Source organism: Ctenopharyngodon idella, chromosome 23 (genome assembly GCF_019924925.1).
Source record: "Ctenopharyngodon idella isolate HZGC_01 chromosome 23, HZGC01, whole genome shotgun sequence".
Classification (NCBI taxonomy): Eukaryota; Metazoa; Chordata; class Actinopteri; order Cypriniformes; family Xenocyprididae; genus Ctenopharyngodon; species Ctenopharyngodon idella.
Window position 1 is genome coordinate 20,079,781 of NC_067242.1, and position 19,669 is coordinate 20,099,449.

The 19,669-nt window shown below is 37.5% G+C and overlaps 1 protein-coding gene across 9 annotated transcripts in view; it reads right to left on the reverse strand.

Moving 5' to 3' along the window:
- eya1 (EYA transcriptional coactivator and phosphatase 1) overlaps window positions 1–19,669 on the reverse strand; it is a 73,526-nt gene that overhangs the window by 3,558 nt on the left and 50,299 nt on the right. For all 9 annotated transcript variants that reach the window (XM_051882794.1, XM_051882792.1, XM_051882801.1 and 6 more), the window contains 6 exons: window positions 14,650–14,739; window positions 2,972–3,030; window positions 2,728–2,888; window positions 2,430–2,544; window positions 2,037–2,158; window positions 1,298–1,398 (listed from right to left, as the gene is read on the reverse strand). In XM_051882794.1, the coding sequence (XP_051738754.1) occupies window positions 1,298–1,398; window positions 2,037–2,158; window positions 2,430–2,544; window positions 2,728–2,888; window positions 2,972–3,030; window positions 14,650–14,739 (648 nt within the window). The remainder of the gene's footprint in view (window positions 1–1,297; window positions 1,399–2,036; window positions 2,159–2,429; window positions 2,545–2,727; window positions 2,889–2,971; window positions 3,031–14,649; window positions 14,740–19,669) is intronic.

Sequence of the window (19,669 nt, forward strand, 5' to 3'; positions counted from 1 at the left end):
AAGAATACATTATAATGTTATTTAAAAATCGAATTAAAAACGTCTTCAAAAATATAAAATATTTAAAAATATAAAATATATAAAACAAGAAATCCCCATAATACTCAGGAAAAATAATTGCCTGGTGGGAAATAACTATTAAATGCACCATATATACAGCACCTCTGCACAAACTTATCCGGACACAACGCTGCAAATGAGGCATTGTTCCTGTGAGAGGCCACAGGGAAATATGATTCTGCCAGAATGAAAGAAGCTTGTCAGCTCAGAGACGTCCACACACAAACCATTACTGAGTCTTATCAAAGGTATAGCCTCTCTCAGGCATATGTTCCGCTTAGAGAAGCTTGCACTGACCCTTAAAAGACTCTTTTCTTTTGTTTTGTATATTGTCTTTGCTTTTAACTTTAAAAGCCAAAGATGGTATCTCCCTTTTGCCTCGGTTGGTTATTAACTAGAGGGGAATTGTTTCTAGGATACGACGGAAAAAATGAAAGTATACAAAGGTTTGTCTTTGCTTTGGTGGTTTAATACAAAGTCACCCTTGACACTAGTGTTGTATCTGACAAAACTGTGTGTTTCTTAAGTGCCAAGGACTTATTAAAATCCCCTGTGCTACATCTAAACACTTTGTCTCGGAGGAAATGGGGACTGACATGTAAAACTTAAACTTGTGTCAACTTCCTACGTTCACATTCCTTCCATGATTAATTGACAACATGGAACTAATCACTTGGCACAATATAATAAAGAATCACATCAACACTCATTCATCTGTTTGTAACCTGTCTGAACAACAATCTGCTTTGATAATTACATGATGAATAATTTCAGGTTTTGTGGTTTATAGCTCTGGGTTTACATGAAAACTTGGCGGACGTTCTGAATACACAAGCAGCAGGTAACATAAATCTTCTGGTTTGAACAACAAAAGTCATGGAAAACAACACTAAGGTGTTTGGCTGCCCCTCTGACTGTTCCAATGTTCTTCTGAATATCCTCAACTTATCTAACAATGATTTAAGCCTCTTAAACGCATGTTATATTTATGAACCAGGCCCTCTAACATGCCTGAGAGGACTTGTCTAGCATTACCAATGGTGAAACGGCACAGTCACATGCAGGGAGGTGTAATTATGTCATCTTGCCTCCCTTTACATTCGAACTGTCAGAGGAATTGAGCTGATTACAATGTGAGATTCATTCTCTCGCTAGTCCAATGACATTTTCAGGGAATGGAATGAAGAAATTGAGGGTTTGAAGGAAAAGTGGTATTGAGTTCTGGGCGTCTTCGTACCTTTTTCGACCCTTGCTCCTCCTCCACGCCGTCCCCCACCACCACATAAACAACTTTCCTCCCAAACCTCTGGATTACTCTCTCGAAGCAGCTCTCTTTTCCTGGGGAGAGGAGAAACAGGTTTAGTTTGCTGCGGAAAGCAAGGAAGCCACATCCAAGATCAAGCCCCAGTGAGGGGCTCTTTAAATACGCAATAAGTTACACAAAATTACGCAGTGTAAACACTTTGCCTTGGCTTGGAGATACGATAAGATCGATGCCTAGATAAAAGTAGTCTGAAAAGCATTAAGTGTGTCTTATTCCTCCCAGAACGTGGGACAAATGGCTAAAACAAGCTAAATCAACCTCACATGCAAATGCCGCAGTGAGGGAGGTGCAGAGCTTTGCGCGAACGAAAGTACGAAAGTAAAGGTTGGTGTTTATTTTGCATTCGAAAAAGTGCAGAGGCCGAAAAGAAGAAAAAAATGTCAAAGTGGAATGACATAAATTTGCCGAAGTGGTTTCATATGTAGACCTGAAAAGGAGAGGCCCAGTTCAGGCTGAGCTCCAAGAAAATAATCCCAGCCTGATTAGACCTCTTCCTGAACATCAACCCTCTCGTGTGTCCGCCACTTCTGCAGCCTAACCCAATCACACGCCATGTGTCTCGCGCTGTTTACACATAATATCGTAGTAATTACGGCCACACTCCAATAGAATCCATTCGCACACAGGTAGTTAATACTGAGCTCACACTTACCTATTTTCGTGGCGCTATAAATGTTTTCAATTGGAAATACTACTCCCAGTCCGTACAGAAGGACCTTGGCGAGGGCAGGTATAAGCTGTGTTGTGGTCACTAAGATGTTCACACAGTTTGATCTGTAATTGAAAGGCAAATTATGTCAAGTTAAAGTGCACAAGGGAGGACAAGGCTAACAGTCATGCCATTTGTCATCCAAAACGGCCCATGATAAATGGATCTTTAATTTTTGCAAATAATCGGTGCCCTAAAATGGTGTCTTTCAAAATAATACAGAGAATAAGTGTTCTTTGAGGTATTGGGGTATAAAGAGCGCTGTTATTCCTGCCCTGCTGTGATTTATGCATATCAGTGATGGGCTCTATATAATTCGCTCGTGCTAAGGCCTACCTTGAGTGGATTAATGTTAGTGCTTTCAGTGCCAGTGTTAACCAGGAGTCAGTCAGGGCTTCAATTTCTGCTCGCAATTGCAACCAGGCTTCCCTTTTGGCTGGGCCAAGCAGACCTGAAATGAACAGAAACATTGTTTGAGTTGGACCGTCCTGCGAATACTTTAAGAAATTTTGAAATTTACCCAGACCAAGTGGTTTCTGCATAAGGGATTATTTGAGAAACTTATGAGTGCTTTTGTTGACGCACCACCCCTCTTCCCCAGCAATTTTAGAAAAGCAGTTTATTGGGGGATTACCTCCGACGTTATTTTTATAGGTGGTGTAAATTTCTTTTACTCGTCTGTAGCGGAAGGCAAGCTTTCTCATCCAGTCCACACCTCCTCGTACACCGGTGGCCAGGCACAGGTTGGCACTAGTGGCAGCAGCGTGGAATCCGTCTGTGCTAAAATTATATGTACTGAACAGAGGAAGAGAAAGAGAGATCTTTTAAAACTTCAGCCAGAGTGAACTATGAAATGGCTAGTATGATGCTAACTGTACCTTAGATCCTGTCCGTTGTCATCCGACGACACATCGTCAATATGAACTTGATCGCACTCCTGGAAACAAGCAAAAACAGGATGGACATGGTGAGCTGATTGGAATTAAAATATACCAATTTGATTAATTGTTTTCATGTGCAAAATTGGGTGTGATTTGGCAGCTTGAATCCATGAAGTGAATAATGTCAACAACTGTTGAATTCCCAATTGAAAGCTCTCTCCTGAAAGCTCAAATCAACCCTCAACCACTTCCAGCCCCTAACCCCCCACCTGCTAAATCTTAATAAAAATAAACACCATCATCAGGGGACCGGGGATCCAACCTATTTGGCCACTACCACTAGGGGGATCTCTTGATATGCACATCTGCTGGTACGGAAAGTCAATTGGGATGGGATCGGTAAACTCCGGGAAGGTAGAAGTGGCCTCTCCGTGTTAGGTCTGCTAGTCCAGATACCGGTGCCTGAACAAAGAGATAGCTGTGGGATAATGAGTACGTCTGTGCCCCCTTCAGGGTCTCCACTTCTTGGAGAGGCTGAATGATTCTACAGCTCAGAGCTGATTCAGCCAGTGTACACAGTAACACAAACCAGACTTTCTGGTAAATGTAACGTACTAGAAAAATTGAACCTGATGCTAACCGCCAATGAAATTATGACCTCTGATTGCTGCTGAGCCACACACCAACACAGCCTGAGGCCAGCTTTTTTGGAGAAAGCAGACTGAAAATCTGTTATTAGTTTTCCATTTATAGTCGTCCTCTCCCCCCTCCCCTCGCAAGAGCCCTAGATATTAGAAAGCAGGACCTAAGCATTCAAATCAAACAAAAATCACATTGAAAGAATCAAAAATCATGTGAAATAAATAAATAAATAAATAAATATATATATATATATATATATATATATATATAAGCAAAATTAGTTGACCACCATTCAAATTCAAGTTTCCATTCAAGTTTAATCTAACAATTGGTAGTCAAATTTTAGAAGGGGGTACTTCCTTTTAGCCATTCTTTAGAATTTCCTTTCCACAACTTTAAGCCTTTTAATTAAGTTTCAACAGGCTGCTAAGAAACAAAAATACAAAAAGGACTTCCTTGTTTTAACTCAATCTGAACCTGGCCAAATGCTGACGTTATTGCATTCCTGTCTAATGCTACAGCAGGGTAGGGGTAAGCGCTTTAGACCGTAAACCTTTTTTATTTTACTGGTTCCCCTCTGAACAAATTTTTCATCTCTCTGGATTTGTGGGGAGAGGGAGGGGAGAGCAACGTGAAGAGAAACTCAAACCAGCTGTTCTTTAACAGAATTAAAATCTTGACCCCCAACCCCTGCTCTAATGCAGCCATTCTCTCGCCAAGCCTCTCCCAGCAAGCATCGAGATCCAAAGAGGAAAAGACTTTGACCTGGTGCCCTGCTCCTCCTCTCCAGGGCTCCACAGGCTCAGATAAGGGGGAGGGGGGCTGGAGGCAGGGGGGTTTGTGAAGGGGGAGTCGGGGTGACCTCACATGGAGAACTCGGAGTGTTGCGGGGCCAAAAGATGGACTGCCAATTGCAGCCGTGGCTCAGGAACACCTCCAGCTATTTGTGTAATCTGTTTCTAGATAGTCAGCAGTGGATCTGTAATACTTCTGAAGTACCAATTTGTTTTCCAAAGAGGACCTTTGGACAGGCCAAAATCATTACCGAAAGCTGGGGCCGCCGTCACCACGTTTAATCCTTGGTATTAACTCGTTCCCCGCCATTGACTGAATATTCCCTGTTTTCACTGTTATACGGTAGGGGGTGCTATTACGCATATTCTGAAAGAGTACTGAATATCCTAATTAAAACACAGGCGAAAAAGAAGCAGAAACAAGAGATAGCACATATAAGCAGATGTAAACATATAACTCAGAACTGCCTAAAGTTACTGAATGAAATGTTGATCTAGGATGAGGTATAGGACTGTGCAAGCTTTGGGGGTGTTGATGGACTCGATCTACTCCATCTATGTTTTGATTATTGTTGTATTGTTCAATCCAGATATAGTCTTTGACAAAAAATGATCAAAAATGCTGCTGCTGCCTGACAACTTTTTTCAAAAACACTGGTGGGGAAAGCGTTAATTGTTATGATGAAAAATGCGCCATTTCGGATAAACAAAACATGGAGTATCTGAAACATTTCCAACCATGATTGATAAAAACATCCAAAACATAAGAACCATCCAGGAAAAACACATTCCAACAGTTTTGCCCTTGTTCAAGTGCATGCAGCTGTCTAGATCTCTTAACACGTTACCATCTCCCTTTGACGGAATCACCGCATGTTTACATTGCCTTTTAATTCTCTGGTTATTACGACACACAATTAACAGTCTTGTTGTGGGCTTCCAGACCTCCGGGATGAAAGTGAGGGCAGAGAAAGAATGCACAACCTCTAGCAATTACTGCACACAGCTGGAGCCCACATAAACCACTTGACTGCCACTCTGGTAGCTGCACCCGGACCCTAATGGAGCCGCCCGGTCCTAATGTCTTACAGTAACTCATGAGACTCATTAGGGCAGCTTCTTAAGCACTCGTAAACACCGTTAAGCCTAATGACCGAGGATGGGCCAGCTTTAAGTGGTTAAATACAGCATGTGGTTGATCTTCAGGGGTGGCTGTCTGAAGGTATCTCCAAGAACGTGTTATGTTGAAAGGATGACGTACTGTAAATATTATTTGAAGTATAGCACAGTTGAGCTGGTGATAGGAATTCAATTGAGATAATAGGGCCAATGATTATCTCAACTGAATGAGTTCATGATAGCATGTAAAACACTTTTTTTATTCATGTTGGTTGCATGCTTTTGAACTTTTATACCAGATTATGCAACAATCTCATTCCTTTAATGATTTTTCTGCATTGTGATATAAGGACATTTATTATATTATAATGATATAATGATATTATGCCTCAAAAATCTTATTTTTTTTAATACAAATATCTAAATGTATAATTAAAAATGTAAATTATGATGCATTTTTTAATAAATTAAAGTCATGTTGACCCTCAGATGAGAGTTGAGTGTGATCCAGTGTAAATAGGTCTGTCTTTTCTTCATTGTGGATCTCCTTGTTCACCAAGCAGTGTTTCTTACAAACCTACAATCACTCCTAACTAACACCAGATGTTCCTACTGTAGGCTGTGTAAAGATCCTCCTCTGCAATCCATACATAATTACGTCTTACACAAACACGTTGTCTCTGTTTAATTCATCAATTTTTTGATCCCTTCTCATTCATTAAACTATATGAAGTTCCTGGTAGACGAAACAAATGTGTAAATGTGTGGGAAAAACTGTGGGAAACTGCAAGAGTAGCCTAACAAACTACAAAATAAACACCTTGAAATCAGCTCTTCTCTATTTCCATTCACTCGCTCTCATTTTCCTTTCAGTTCCTCCTCTGACTATCCAGGCCTAGAAAAACCTTTTCATTTATGCGAACTATCAGAGCCTCCTTTGTTCGGCTGGCATCTGTCATTAAGCAATCAAGCTGGACCGGCTGATTCTTCCTGTTGGCCAGAGGAAGGGCTTTACTGCCGACTGCACAGAAGCGACTGCTGCAAAACGTCAAAAAAGAAAATGATTATTTAAAACTACAAACCTCACTTTCTCTCTCGTCCTGAGCTGGAAACATCCGTATTGCATTACTCTCCCTGGCTACCTCCGTTTCTCTTTTTTTCCCCTCTCTCTCTCTCTCACTCTCGGCTCGGGCTTTCATCCCTGGCCGTGCCTTTGGGCCAGACCCTAAACTTCGCTGAATCTCATTCTGGAGAACGAAGCAGCTCCCCACACAGGTGAGCGGCCCAGGTAACAAAGGCACAGTGTGAGTGATTACAGCCATCATCACAACATTCCTCCAAGCCTACAAGCTAAGTCCATGTGAAAAAGCCCAATCCATGGTTCGCAGGTTCTCAATGCTGCCACTCCATTGGCAGGGTCTGTCATCCCCCCGTCTGTGAGGGGGGTTCATGACCCCAGTGTTTGCCCCCCCCCCCCACTTCACTTTCCCACCACAGTTGGCCCACGCAAAGGGTGAGAGAGGTAGAGGGGAAAGAGGGAGGGTGCGGCTTACCTGTGGGTCGGACACAGGATATGGAGAACAAAGAGAGTTCTTCAGACCCACTTCATTCCAATCCACAGTTTGTGCTTGAACAGTAATGGAATTCAAACAGCCGAGTAAAACAAAGCTCTCTGGAAGCGCGACTTTCCTAAAACCGAGGCTTTTCGCACTTTCTCACATGAGGATAGAAAAGAACATTCATGAGAATCTTCTCAAGAAGATTCATTCTGAGAAGTTTGTAAAAACATTCCTAAGTGCAGTTCTCAAAAATTGTCTTAAGAACATCTTATTCTTTTTCTTAAGAAGAAAATGACAGGCTTTGGTATTATCTGATTGTATGGCAGTTCCTGCCGAAGACTTGTTGATCAATGTAGAAAACACCAAAGGCCGTCTTTTTGTGCTGCCTGTAGATTATCGTAATAATCATAAAACGCGTGGACACTATTTTTATCACGACTGGTTTGATGGGAGTTTAGGACTCAAAATGACAATTACAGTGGTGGACAGTAGCAGAAAGTATTTTTACTTCGTTACTGTACTCAGGTACATTTTTCAAGTATTTTTATTTTGAGAAACTTTTACTTTACTACATTACAAAATAAAATACATTCCAAAATAATATTGTACTTTTTACTCCATTACATTTCATAAAAACATATCGCTGCTCTGATGGTGTGAAATGTAAGTTACAAATGCCAAATTTTAGGATTGATTATTGTAAATGAAACTCATCTTTAGGTCACAACTGTCAGTTGTTTGTGAACTAAATCTGCTGTAAAAGGTTGAGCTGTAATGCTTGAATGTGGGCATGTCCACATCACTATCTTAACAACATAGATTTTAAGTAAAAAACAAAAAACACAACATAACATTAAAATAACGCAAATTATTGCACTTGCATTCTTCCTCCCTGCTGTAGCAGTTCCAAATGATATTAAACTAGTATGTTTGCATAGTGTTCATTTTAAAATGTTAGCATTTAGACCTATGTGATGTCTGTTTTTATTGTTTGTCAACACACATTACATATTATGTATCTGCATCTTCCTTACTGACTATTGCTGGCTACTTGACAATTCATAATTCATAATGATGCTAGACCCAGCAACTCCCCCTCCCCCAGGTACTTTGAGCAGAAGGATTATACAGAATATATAATGTAAAATTAATGTAAAAGTATATAAGTATATAAAATTACAAAACAAACATTCATCTATAAGCACTTTTTACTTTTAATACTTAAGTACATTAAAAATCAAGTACTTTTGAAATTTTACACAAATCAAATTGGAAAGGAGTACTTAAAATCTTTAGTGGAGTAATATTTTATCAGGTATCTGTACTTTTACTCAAGTACTTGATTTGTGTACTTCGTCCACCACTACACATTTTTTAGGGTGCAAATGTATTTTTTATATTTGTCATTATTTGTAATATTTTTTAAAGCGCATGTCTCAAGAGATATTGAAAACATTTGCACTTTAAGAACATTCTTCTCAGCAATTTAAATTCTTCTCAAGTTTTGCCTTTAGAACAATCTTAAGAAAAAAGACATTCTTAAAAATGTTTTTGGGAATACAAAATATTCTAAACTTTATTCTTAAGTTATATATATATATATAAAGAAAATAGTAGTTAAGAAGAATTTCATTCTTAAGTTTTGTGAATCTGGCCCAAGATCTTCAGGTAAACTTGAGTAAAGCGAGTATGATGGAGAGAAGATAATGGAAAACCCGCTCTTATTAATACCCTAACAGTTTGAGGATTATATCAGCATATTAAATGATACATTTTTCACATTTTGTCTAAATTGATAAACTTAATTTAAACATAACATTGCTTTAATCCAAAAAACTCTCTATTTATGCATAAGGATGAACAAACAGCTTCTAAACCATCATTTGTCACCACATTGTTTGTAACACTACATTTTCCACAGACGTACAACCCTTATTGCTTTTAGGCCCCATTACTGTGGGCTGCTGGGTAAGAGAGGGGCCGATGCTGAGAGAAGATAGACAGGCCAACTTTAAAAGCTCTCCTTTCTCTCTTTAGTCATTCCAAAACACATCAGGGCTTCTGCCTGGGGACCTCTGGAGCCCTGACAGCCAAAAGACACTACCTGCGTCTAGACATAAAAACACATTAAATCCACAGAGTCAATCGTGTTCCCGAACACACAACATGAGCAGGGAAAGTTATGATAATGACTTATTTCACTTTCAAAAGAGTCACTCCTCTATTTTGGTTTGGTCCAAAGAGCTCGAGGAATTGTGATGGAACATTTGCTTGTGGTATTGGCCAGAAATACTGTAGATTAAATAACAAAGCTATCTACCTAAATAACCGAGAGGAAAACTGAAAACTAAGATAGTTGAATTGCACTGGAAAGATTGTCGTTAAATGTTTCATAAAATCTCACAATAATGCAACTGAAAACAAAACTCGCACCTCTACTCGATTCCAGCTGTAAACTGATAAGCGAAGCCCCTCCATCCCGGAGGTGCTAAAACCGTCCCGTTTGCAATGTCACCGGGTTGGCCTCAGGTATGCATCGGCAGAGGTACGGCCGGGGATAATTGAAACCGTTCCCACCTCAGCAGAGCCAGGGAGGAGATCTCTGTCCTGCAGACGGCTCTGTGTTGTTTTCTCTCCCGGCGAGCCGTGGCCCTTCCCTGCTGAGAGGGAGCACGGCCGGGCCTCCAGAGACGCACATTCCCACACACCAACCCGCACTCCACCTCTCACCCAACACACAAGAATGCTTTCATCCCCAAAACATCCTCACACTCAGGTACTGCACGAGGCATATCACACAAGCTGGGTAATTGCATACAAGAGTTATGGTATAACCAGTTGTGGTATAACCAAAGAGAACCATGCCAACTGAGTGCTTTCTGTACACGTGTTAAATGTGTGATTTGTCCAGTAAAAATACTATGTCCTGTGCCTTGTTCTCTCCTAAAAACAACTAAATATATTTCAACAAAAAAATTTTATTTTAAAAAACAGTAGTTGATATTAAGTTTCCAATATTGTGTTTCAAAATTGAAAAGTGAATTAATTAAATTAATTTGAACTTATTTATGTACATACACTACTGTTTAAAAGTTTGGGGTCAGTACGATTTTTACGAGAACTTTCATTCAGCAAGACTGCATTAAAACTGATAAGATGGTGACAGTAAAGGCATTTATAATGTTACAAAAGAGTTCAATTTCAAATAAATTCTGTCCTTTTGAACTCTATTCATCAAAGAATCCTGGAAAAAAAGTAAAGCGGTTTCCACAAAAATATTAAGCAGCACAACTGATAAAAAGAATGATTCATGAGCACCAAATCAGCATATTAGATTATGATTTCTGAAAGGATCATGTGACACTGAAGACTGGAGTGATGATGCTGAAAGTTCAGCTTTGCCATCACAAGATTAAATTACAATTAAAATATATTAAAATAGAAAACAGTTTTTTTTCTGCATTTCAAATCAAATAAAAGCAGCCTTGGTGAGCATGAGACGTACTTTAAAAAAATAAAAATAAATAAATAATCAAAAAATATCTTACCGACCCCAAACTTTTGAATGGTAGTGTACTTAATGCTACATGTAAATAAACATGATGTAAAATATAGCACAGAGTGGGTTAAAAATATATAAAAAAATATATATAAAAATACCAGTCATAAGTCGCACGGGTATATTTGTAGCAATAGCCAACAATATATTGTATAAGTCAAAATTAGCAATTTTTCTTTTATGCAAAAAAAACTTTAGGATATTAAGTAAAGATCATGTTCTATGAAGATATTTTGTTAATTTCCTACTGTAAATATATAAAAAAATTATTTTTGTGAGCGGATATACTTTGCTAAGGGTAAATTTCTCAATATTTAGATTTTTTTTTTTTTTTTTGCATCCTCAGATTCCAGATATTCCAGATATATTGTATCTCGGCCAAATATTGTCCTATTATAACAAATTATTTACTCAGCTTTCAGATGATGTATAAATCTCAATTTAAAAAAAAAAAATTGACCTTTATAACTGGTTTTGTGGTCCAGGTTCACATATTTGTGACATTTTTAAGAAAAATATATTTTAAATATACAATACATTTTTCAGCAACACACATTTTGATGAACCATTTAATAAAGTTATTTGTAAAAATGGCACAGGATGTTCTGCACACTCTATTTTAGTATGAAACTTGTGGTTCCTGAAGAAATTTGAATCAATATACTGCAATCAATACAAGGATCATATTGCTGACAAGCAAGAAATATATTCTGTCATTGTACAATATCAATAATTAAGTGAGCCAAAAAACAAAACAAAAAAAAAAACAGTGTCTCTTTTTCCAAAGACTTCTCTTTAAGTGTCTGCTCAGTCACAGTAGTGTTTGTGAATTAAATCCCTTAATACCTATACAACATGCCTCTTCCTTTTCATTACTTTCCTCTATATCAACATTCATCTGTAATTATCAGAACTCCAATCGCACACAGGTGCAAGAAAGCGGGCGGAACGACAAATAAATAACACAACTGCATCGACTGCACCGAATAGTGTAACACAACACAATGCAACACGACTCCAAACATCACCATAACAGACCGACGCTTTAATCACACAGGATGTGACCACGAGAAAATGTATCCATGTGGATTTATACACTAAACATTGATAATTACAATTCATAGTCATGTTTTATTCCCCAAAATGAGCATTGTAAGTGCTTGGCACAAAGCAAAAGCTTAGAGGCTGATGGTGTATTTCTGGACTGTGCCGGCTGTCCTATGCACATTTGTCTAAGTTACACAGTTGACAATCACCAATCACCATTAGGCATTTGTATGTGCAAAGCCAGAGGGAAATCCCTTTATGGCTTTGACTAAATTAGACTGAGCATGTGCATTTCTTCAAGGTCTCAAATACATATCTGCTGTGGTATTATTTACAGTTTGAAATTCTCCCACCAATTCTGTGCTGCATTTTTTTTTTTTTTTTCGTTCTGTCCTTCTGAACACCCCGTTTAGTTCAAAGAAAACATTCTGTTACGGTCTAAAGTACAGAAAGTGAAGTATTCTGCTATTGCATGCAATTGTCGTTTTAAGAGAAAGGTCCTTAGCTTTAAAGTGTCAAAACGAAATGTAATAATTCCGTTGCTGAGATATAGCAGAAAGGAAAATCTGCACATTGCACAATCCAATCATTTTACAAGATGCCTCGACAGCCGAATCATACGCGAGCTGTTTAAACACATGAAACGAAATCAAAATACAGGACAGATGTTGTGAAAAAGCCACATTTAAGCTTTGTCACAAAACTGTCATATTTTTATTTTTTTTCAAATGACAGGGGGCATATCCATTATACAAAGTGCAGCGGGCACAATTCAGTGTAGCCAAACATACGGAAATATTTAACAGCCAATTGCTGCCAATTAACTTTGATCAAGATGAGTGCGATTGGAATCTCCCCGTCACTCGAATGTCTCGGGCAGCACAAACATTTTCTTTCTCCCTGGTTCTCGTGGCAGGAAAAGCAGAGTGAGGCCGTTGACTAATGAGACTTGGCAGGCTCGCAACAGTTCTCCTCACACTTAAGTATCAAACAAAACATTTCCTCCTCCGCGGGGTCAGCCACGAGCAGGACACAGAGGAAAATCAATGGGTCAGTGGAGTCGGGTTCTGGGCATGAGGGAAAGCAGCTCGCCAGAGGTGTCTGGGCTCGGGTGGGTTCAGCGGGCTCGGTTAGATCTGGTCTGCAAAGTCTGCTACTTAAAGGCATAGTTCAGTCAAAAATGATGCTTCTTTTATCATTTATTCACCCTCATGTCGTTTCAAACCATTATGACTGTCATTCTTTAGTAGAACATAAAAGAAGAACGTTTGTAGAATGTTCAAGCTGCTCTTTTTTATGTGTGAAATAGACTTAATTTTTATTATTTTTTATTATTCATTGATAATAATCACACTCATTCACTGCAACTTGATCTATGAATCAGTGAGTTTAACACTGTAAAGCCTGACATATTAAATAATTTTTGTCACCAAATTATTAAAAAAAATCTTTAAAATATATATATATATATATATATAAAATTTTCAACAGTTTTAGGTGTTTTTTGTCGATGCAATACAATTATTATTGAGAAATGTACAAATAATAAATAAATGTTCCTTTCTCAAAAGCCTGTTGTATCATATTTGATACATATTTTAACATAATTTTCCTAAAAACCCATAAATTATATATACACACATATGTGGATAAACACGTAAAATGTTGCTTCAGTCCAGTGAGTGTTCATCTCGAAATATTACTAACAATATAAAAGTTATTTTTACATTTACTTTATAAAAATAAATAAATAAATAAAGATTTCAAAGCAAAAGACACATGTACCTTGACCTGAAGGGGATGATTTGAGAATTAAATTAAAAGGCCATCAATCAGAAGACAAGAAGGCATGTAGCAGATTGTGTACAACAGATTTTGAGCATGTTGATAATTTAGAGGCCTTATAGGGTTATAATGTTAAGAACTTCAGAACCAGATTTGTGAATGAATCATTCATGACAGTTTTGTCTGAACTGAATCAGTCGATTCATTTAATAGACAATTAACTTAAAGTTTGGTATTTTCTAACACAAAGCTATGGTATAACTTCAGAAGACTATAAGGAGGAACGTCAGGTGAATAAATGATAACTGAATTTTTATTTTTGGATGAACTGACTCTTAAGGGTTTGTTGAATTATTTCACAGTGCATATTTTTAGACCTGAAGCTATTTTAACAAGCCATATAGATGATCTGTTCAAATCACTAAATGATGTGTTAGATCGAGCAACACCAGATCTGGTCAAACTGAATTACACTGCTATGAACACATGGAGTGCTGCCAATCACGAGCAGAAGTGACCCCACCAGTCTCATTTTCACCCCTCACCAGGCGGGGCAGACAGACACCTAGATACCCTCTCAGTAACTGCCCCCGGGGGCAGATTTTACACTGATCCGACATGAATCAGGCAGAGCGGGCAGAGCAGCCGTTGTCAGACCGTGACTGAGAGTCTGCGGCCAGAGCGGCCAGAGACACCGAGCACACAGCATGACACGCAGACAGTCAGAGCACGTACAGAAATATTAGAAGCTGACAAATTGGCCTGGGCAGCAGGGAAGGGAGGGGGCCGGTGGTGGGCGCAGGCTGGGGAGACTGACAGCGCATGTAAAATTCATAGTGTCCCATGGGCTCCGAGGTAATACTTCACCACTGAGGGACGTTAGTGAGAAATAGGCACCCTGCTATTAAATGGTTGTTGATGCTATGGCTTAAACTTTAATGGACTGCTCTTGTGCTCGTAATGTAATGTATACACTCTGTTGTGACTTATCCACATCTTGGGGCTGGGTTTTAAATATGGCCGCTAAAAAAGCAAGCTGCAGAAGTAATCACAGTATTAGAAGGCTTGCAGTAAGCTTCACAGGGGGTGAAGCCAGTTAGCAGAAAAAAAAGAAAAGAAAAGAAAAAAAAAGGGAATCCCCCCCAAAGCCACAAAAATTGCTGGACCTACTTCCAAGTCGTTGAAGAAGAAATGTGTGTCGGCCAAGTTGAAGATCATCTCTTCCATTCTTAGTCCCAATGACACCGACGTTGGTGGATCCTGAAAAAAAACAAAAAAACAAAAAAAACATACTCAATAATTAATTATCCTTTCCACAAAACAATAATATATATATACATATATATATATATATATATAGGCAGGCCTTATATTTAATCCTAATATGATTCTGCTGATAATGTTTATTTAACAAAATAATATATGGCTTAAACCCAACTCTCTCTCTCTCTATATACATACATACATATTATATATATATATATATATAAACAATAATAGATACTTTAAAAATTATGAAATAATGAATAAAATACTTCATAAAACACATCTCTGCCTCTCCCAATACTACAAGGCTCAAGAATTAAGAGTTTAAATTTTGTCTAAAAAGAAACTAGGCTTAATTTTACACTCTGTAGGCAGTAAAACCCGGTCTTAGATGTGTTATGAGTTGAAATGAGCTTGAGGTCAAAGTGTCATCATAAATATATCACTGTCCACATACCTCAGAGCCAAGATCATCTTTCTACACATTACTACTGATGCATTTCACCCCCATTTCCCCCGAACAATCTTCTAACATCAGATAAAGCATTTTTCCAACTATTTGTAAAAGGCTCAAGTTGGGAATTTAATAGAAACTTCTAGGAACAGGAAGATGCACATTTTCCTACACAAAACAGCTTTAGCAAGTGATGTTTAAACCTGTGCACTGGCAGTAATCAAAATGGATTACTCACTTAAAATATAATGGACTCTCTTTTTTTTTTTTTTTTTTTTTTTTTTTAAATGTATTCAATGTATTCAGTTTCCACGGTAATGCAATACTGGCAGTAATGGTGATCTCATGGCTGTGTTAGAGCTGACACAAAGATTGGAGTGACTGCTCTCTAAATTCTTAATGAACCAGTTGCAGTGTGTTTTTTCTCTCAACACTTATTAAGGAAGCTCATTACAAAATGACACCTTTTCATGAATACAAACTTGTCTTGTCTGGTTACTATATACAGTCAAACCAAAAATGATTCAGACATTTTTGATATTTTTGATATATTTTCAGTAGTGGGTGCAGGACACTATAGTTAATTTATGTAAGTGAGGATAGCAAAATAAAGTATGTTTTGCTTAAGTGTTATCTGACATAAATAAGATTATTTAATAAGTTTAACTCTGAGGTCTTGTCATATTTTATTACCATTTTTTTTAAACTATAGTGAATAAACTGTATTAATGAATGAAATGTTCAAGGTGTCTGAATAAATTTTGGTATGATGTGTGTATATATATATAGTGGTTGATCACTATCTTACCTGAACTGCAAATATTTAGGAGTCAGTGCATTTAAAGTGACAGTACACAGTGTTGAGACAAAGAAACGCTGTAGTACAAGCTTAAAACAAGGCCACAGGGTTTATTAAATGGTCGTTTAGACAAGTATTCAGTTTAAAATCATCTTTTGTAATCTTCATTCCACATGGGCTTATTTTTCTAATCAGAGGCTACTCTCCTGTTGTTCATTAAGAGGATAAAATGAGTGTGCGAATGAGAGACGAAAGCAAAGGAGGGGATTTATTCCAGTGTCTGTACGGCCGTGCTGAGTCAGAGAGCTCTGCTACAGGGATTAGAGCTTAAAGCCACCTGAAGAAACGGCTGAGCTTTTTACTGATTACATGTCACACTCGACAATGAAAATGTTTTAACTGCGGACGGCAGGAGGAGAAACCACACAAGAAGAACAGAACACCAGCAAAGACACTGATGAGGTTTTTAAGATGGTGTTCACGCACTTTTGAGCATCAAAAATTGTGTATAATAAATATACAAATGAATATATTTTGATGGTACACAAATAATTGTTTTCTTACACATACATTACTATTGAAAAATCAGGGAGGTCTTTAATATTTTTTAATGTTTTTGAAAAAAGTCACTTATGCTTACCAAGGCTGCATTTATTTAATCAAAAATACAGTAAATATACAGTAAATAGTAATAGTGGGAAATAGTATTACAATTTAAAACAACTTTTCTATTTTATATATTTTAAAATGTTATTTATATTACTGTGATAGCAATGTTGGATGTGCAGCATCATTACTCCAGTCTTCAGTGTCACATGATCCTTCAGAAATCATGCTGATATTCTAATTCGGTGTTCAAGGAACATTTTTTTATTATTATAAATGTCGAAAACAGTTGAGCTGCTTAATATTTTTGTGGAAACCGTAATACTTTTTATTCAGGATTCTTTAATGAATAGAAAGTTTAAAATAACAATCGATTTAATGCATTCTGCATTCATGATCTGTTGATATTGACTTTTAGAGACTCCAATTGAAATTAAACCTCTAATTCTCCAATCAAATTCTTGTAATATGGTCCTCTGATCAATCAAAAAACAATTAGAAATTTTTAAGTGTGAAACATTTATATATTATAGTAACAATTGGAACATATAATTTGGGGACTGTTTGAAAAAAAAAAAAAAAAGTGATTCCAATAAACCAAATACAATTGGCAGGAATGCATTTCTACAGTCCTTTTGCATGTGAAAATCCATTGCAATTATTCTTTGTTTATATCTGAGGTCTCTGAGACTCCAAAATGAAGTAATATATTTCATGGAGGTCATTGGATGCATGTTAGCAAGTTAAAATTATGTTTATAATCAGTTCTCATGAGTGCAGGAAGTCATCAACCTGATACTTCAATGTTAAGTATGTTTTCTAAGCTATTAAAAGAGTCATGGAGTCTCTCAGACTCCCAAACAGAACATGAGGGTTAATGAAAAAAATGATCAATAATTTTGCAGTTTACATATACTGAGTTGCTCTCATGTTACTTTTAATTACAAAAAGAACTCTTAAATAAATTGCCTAATCTAAAATAGGTTCTTTCTTCGTTAAGGGCTTCTTTGTTTTAAAACAACACGTCTCAATATTCCTCCCCTCCCATCTATTTTGAGCCTGCCAGTCAGTGGACTTAATATAAACACCTGTGTATGTATCTGACAGTTAATAAAAGCAGGTTTGGTGGTGAGAGGTATGCAAAGTGCACTTCTCTGGCCCGACGAATCCTCTCCAATTAAATCTAAACAATCATTCAGCAGGAGAGTTAAGAATACAAGCAGGCCGGAGTGCCAGAGGGTCTTCTGCTCTCGCTGCCACCTGTCCCCACACATCAGCGCCACCCGAAGGGCGCCAAGTCCTCCCCTTCGAAACCCCCTCACCCCCGCAAGCTTTCCCTCCGGGTCTGACGGCCACACAGCTGGCCCGAACCATCAGCTTTATGGGAGCGAGCTGCCCTGATGCCAATTAGGATAACTGATAACCACAGCAGTGAGCTCTCCAACTCGGCTCTATTTATAGAGCTCTTCCTCAACGGTCTCCCTGGAAGAAATGCATTTCACTGGGTTTACTTTCTGTTTATGTCATCTACGCCTCATATCGGAGAAACGTGAAGTACCTTGGTTTTTAATGTAAGGGTTTGAGATGAGTGTGCTGATATGATTTAAGAGAGCATTATGTGGTTTGTGATGTTGCAGGGTAGATGGGAAAAGCATATTTCTGGTAGAAGGGCAACGTGTAATCAGATTTCGAGAGCAGAGAGGAAGAGAAGGAACGATGGGGGCTCGTCGTCACATTATAAATGAAGACTGGTTAAAGGGATGGCTTTGAAATTTTTGTCATCATTTACTCACCCTCAAGTTATTCTAAATCTGTACGGGTTTCTTTTTTCCGTTGAACACAAAAGAAGATATTTTTAAAAATGTTGGTAACCAAACAGTTGATGGTAGCCATAGTAGGGAAAAAAAATAAAAATACTATGGAAGTCAATGGCTACCGTCAACTGTCTGGCTACCAACATTCTTCAAAATATCTTCTTTTGTGTCCAACAGAAGAAAGAAACTCATACAGGTTTGGAACAATGTGAGGGTGAGTAAATGATGACAGAATTTTCAATTTTGGTTGAACTATTGAACTATAGAAAGTTCAAAAGAACAGCATTTATTTGAAATAGAAATCTTTTGTAACATTATAAATGTCTTTACTGCCAATTTTGACAAATTGAATGTATTCTTTCTGAATAAAAGTATTAATTTATTTTAAAAAAAATCTTACTGACCTCAAACTTTTAAACTGTTAGAAATGGAGTTTAGACTTCAATTATGTATGTGTGAAAGTAGTAACAGAAAATTGGAAATTAAACCTCTAATTTTCCTATCAAATTCTTGTGATATGTTCCTCTGACCAATCAAAACCCAGTAGACAGAAATTATTAAGTGTAAAAAAGGGAAACGTGTAATCAGATATTGAGAGCAGAGAGGAAGAGATAGAACGATGGTGGCTCGCCATCACATTACAATTTAAGATTGGTTTGGGACCTTAAAATCAGAGGTGCTTATTCTTATTAATATCAAACAGTTGTGCAGCGTAATATTTTTGTGGAAACCGTGACATATTATTTTCAAGATTCTTTGATGAACAAAGTTCAAAAGAACAGCATTTATTTGAAATAGAAATCATTTGTAACATTGTAATAAATGCCTTTACTGTCAATTTGATGCATTCTTTCTGAGTAAAAGTATTAATTTCTTTGAAAAAAAAAAAAAAAAATAATAATAATAATAATAATAATCTTACAGACCCCAAACTTTTAAAATTGGAGTTTAGACTCCAATTATGTATGTCTAAAACTAATAAGAGAAAATTGGAAATTAAATCTCTAATTCTCCCATCAAATTCTTGTAATATGTTTCTCTGGCCAATCAAATCCCAGTAAACAGAAATTATTACATGTGAAAAGGGCAACTTGTAATCAGATTTTGAGAGCAGAGAGGAAGAGAAAGAATGATGGGGTCTCGCTGTCACATTATAAATGAAGATTGGTTTGGGAAAAGGACCTTAAAATCGGAGGGGCGACCGTTGAAGTGTGTGTGTGTGTGTGTGTGTGTGTGTGTGTGTGTGTGTGT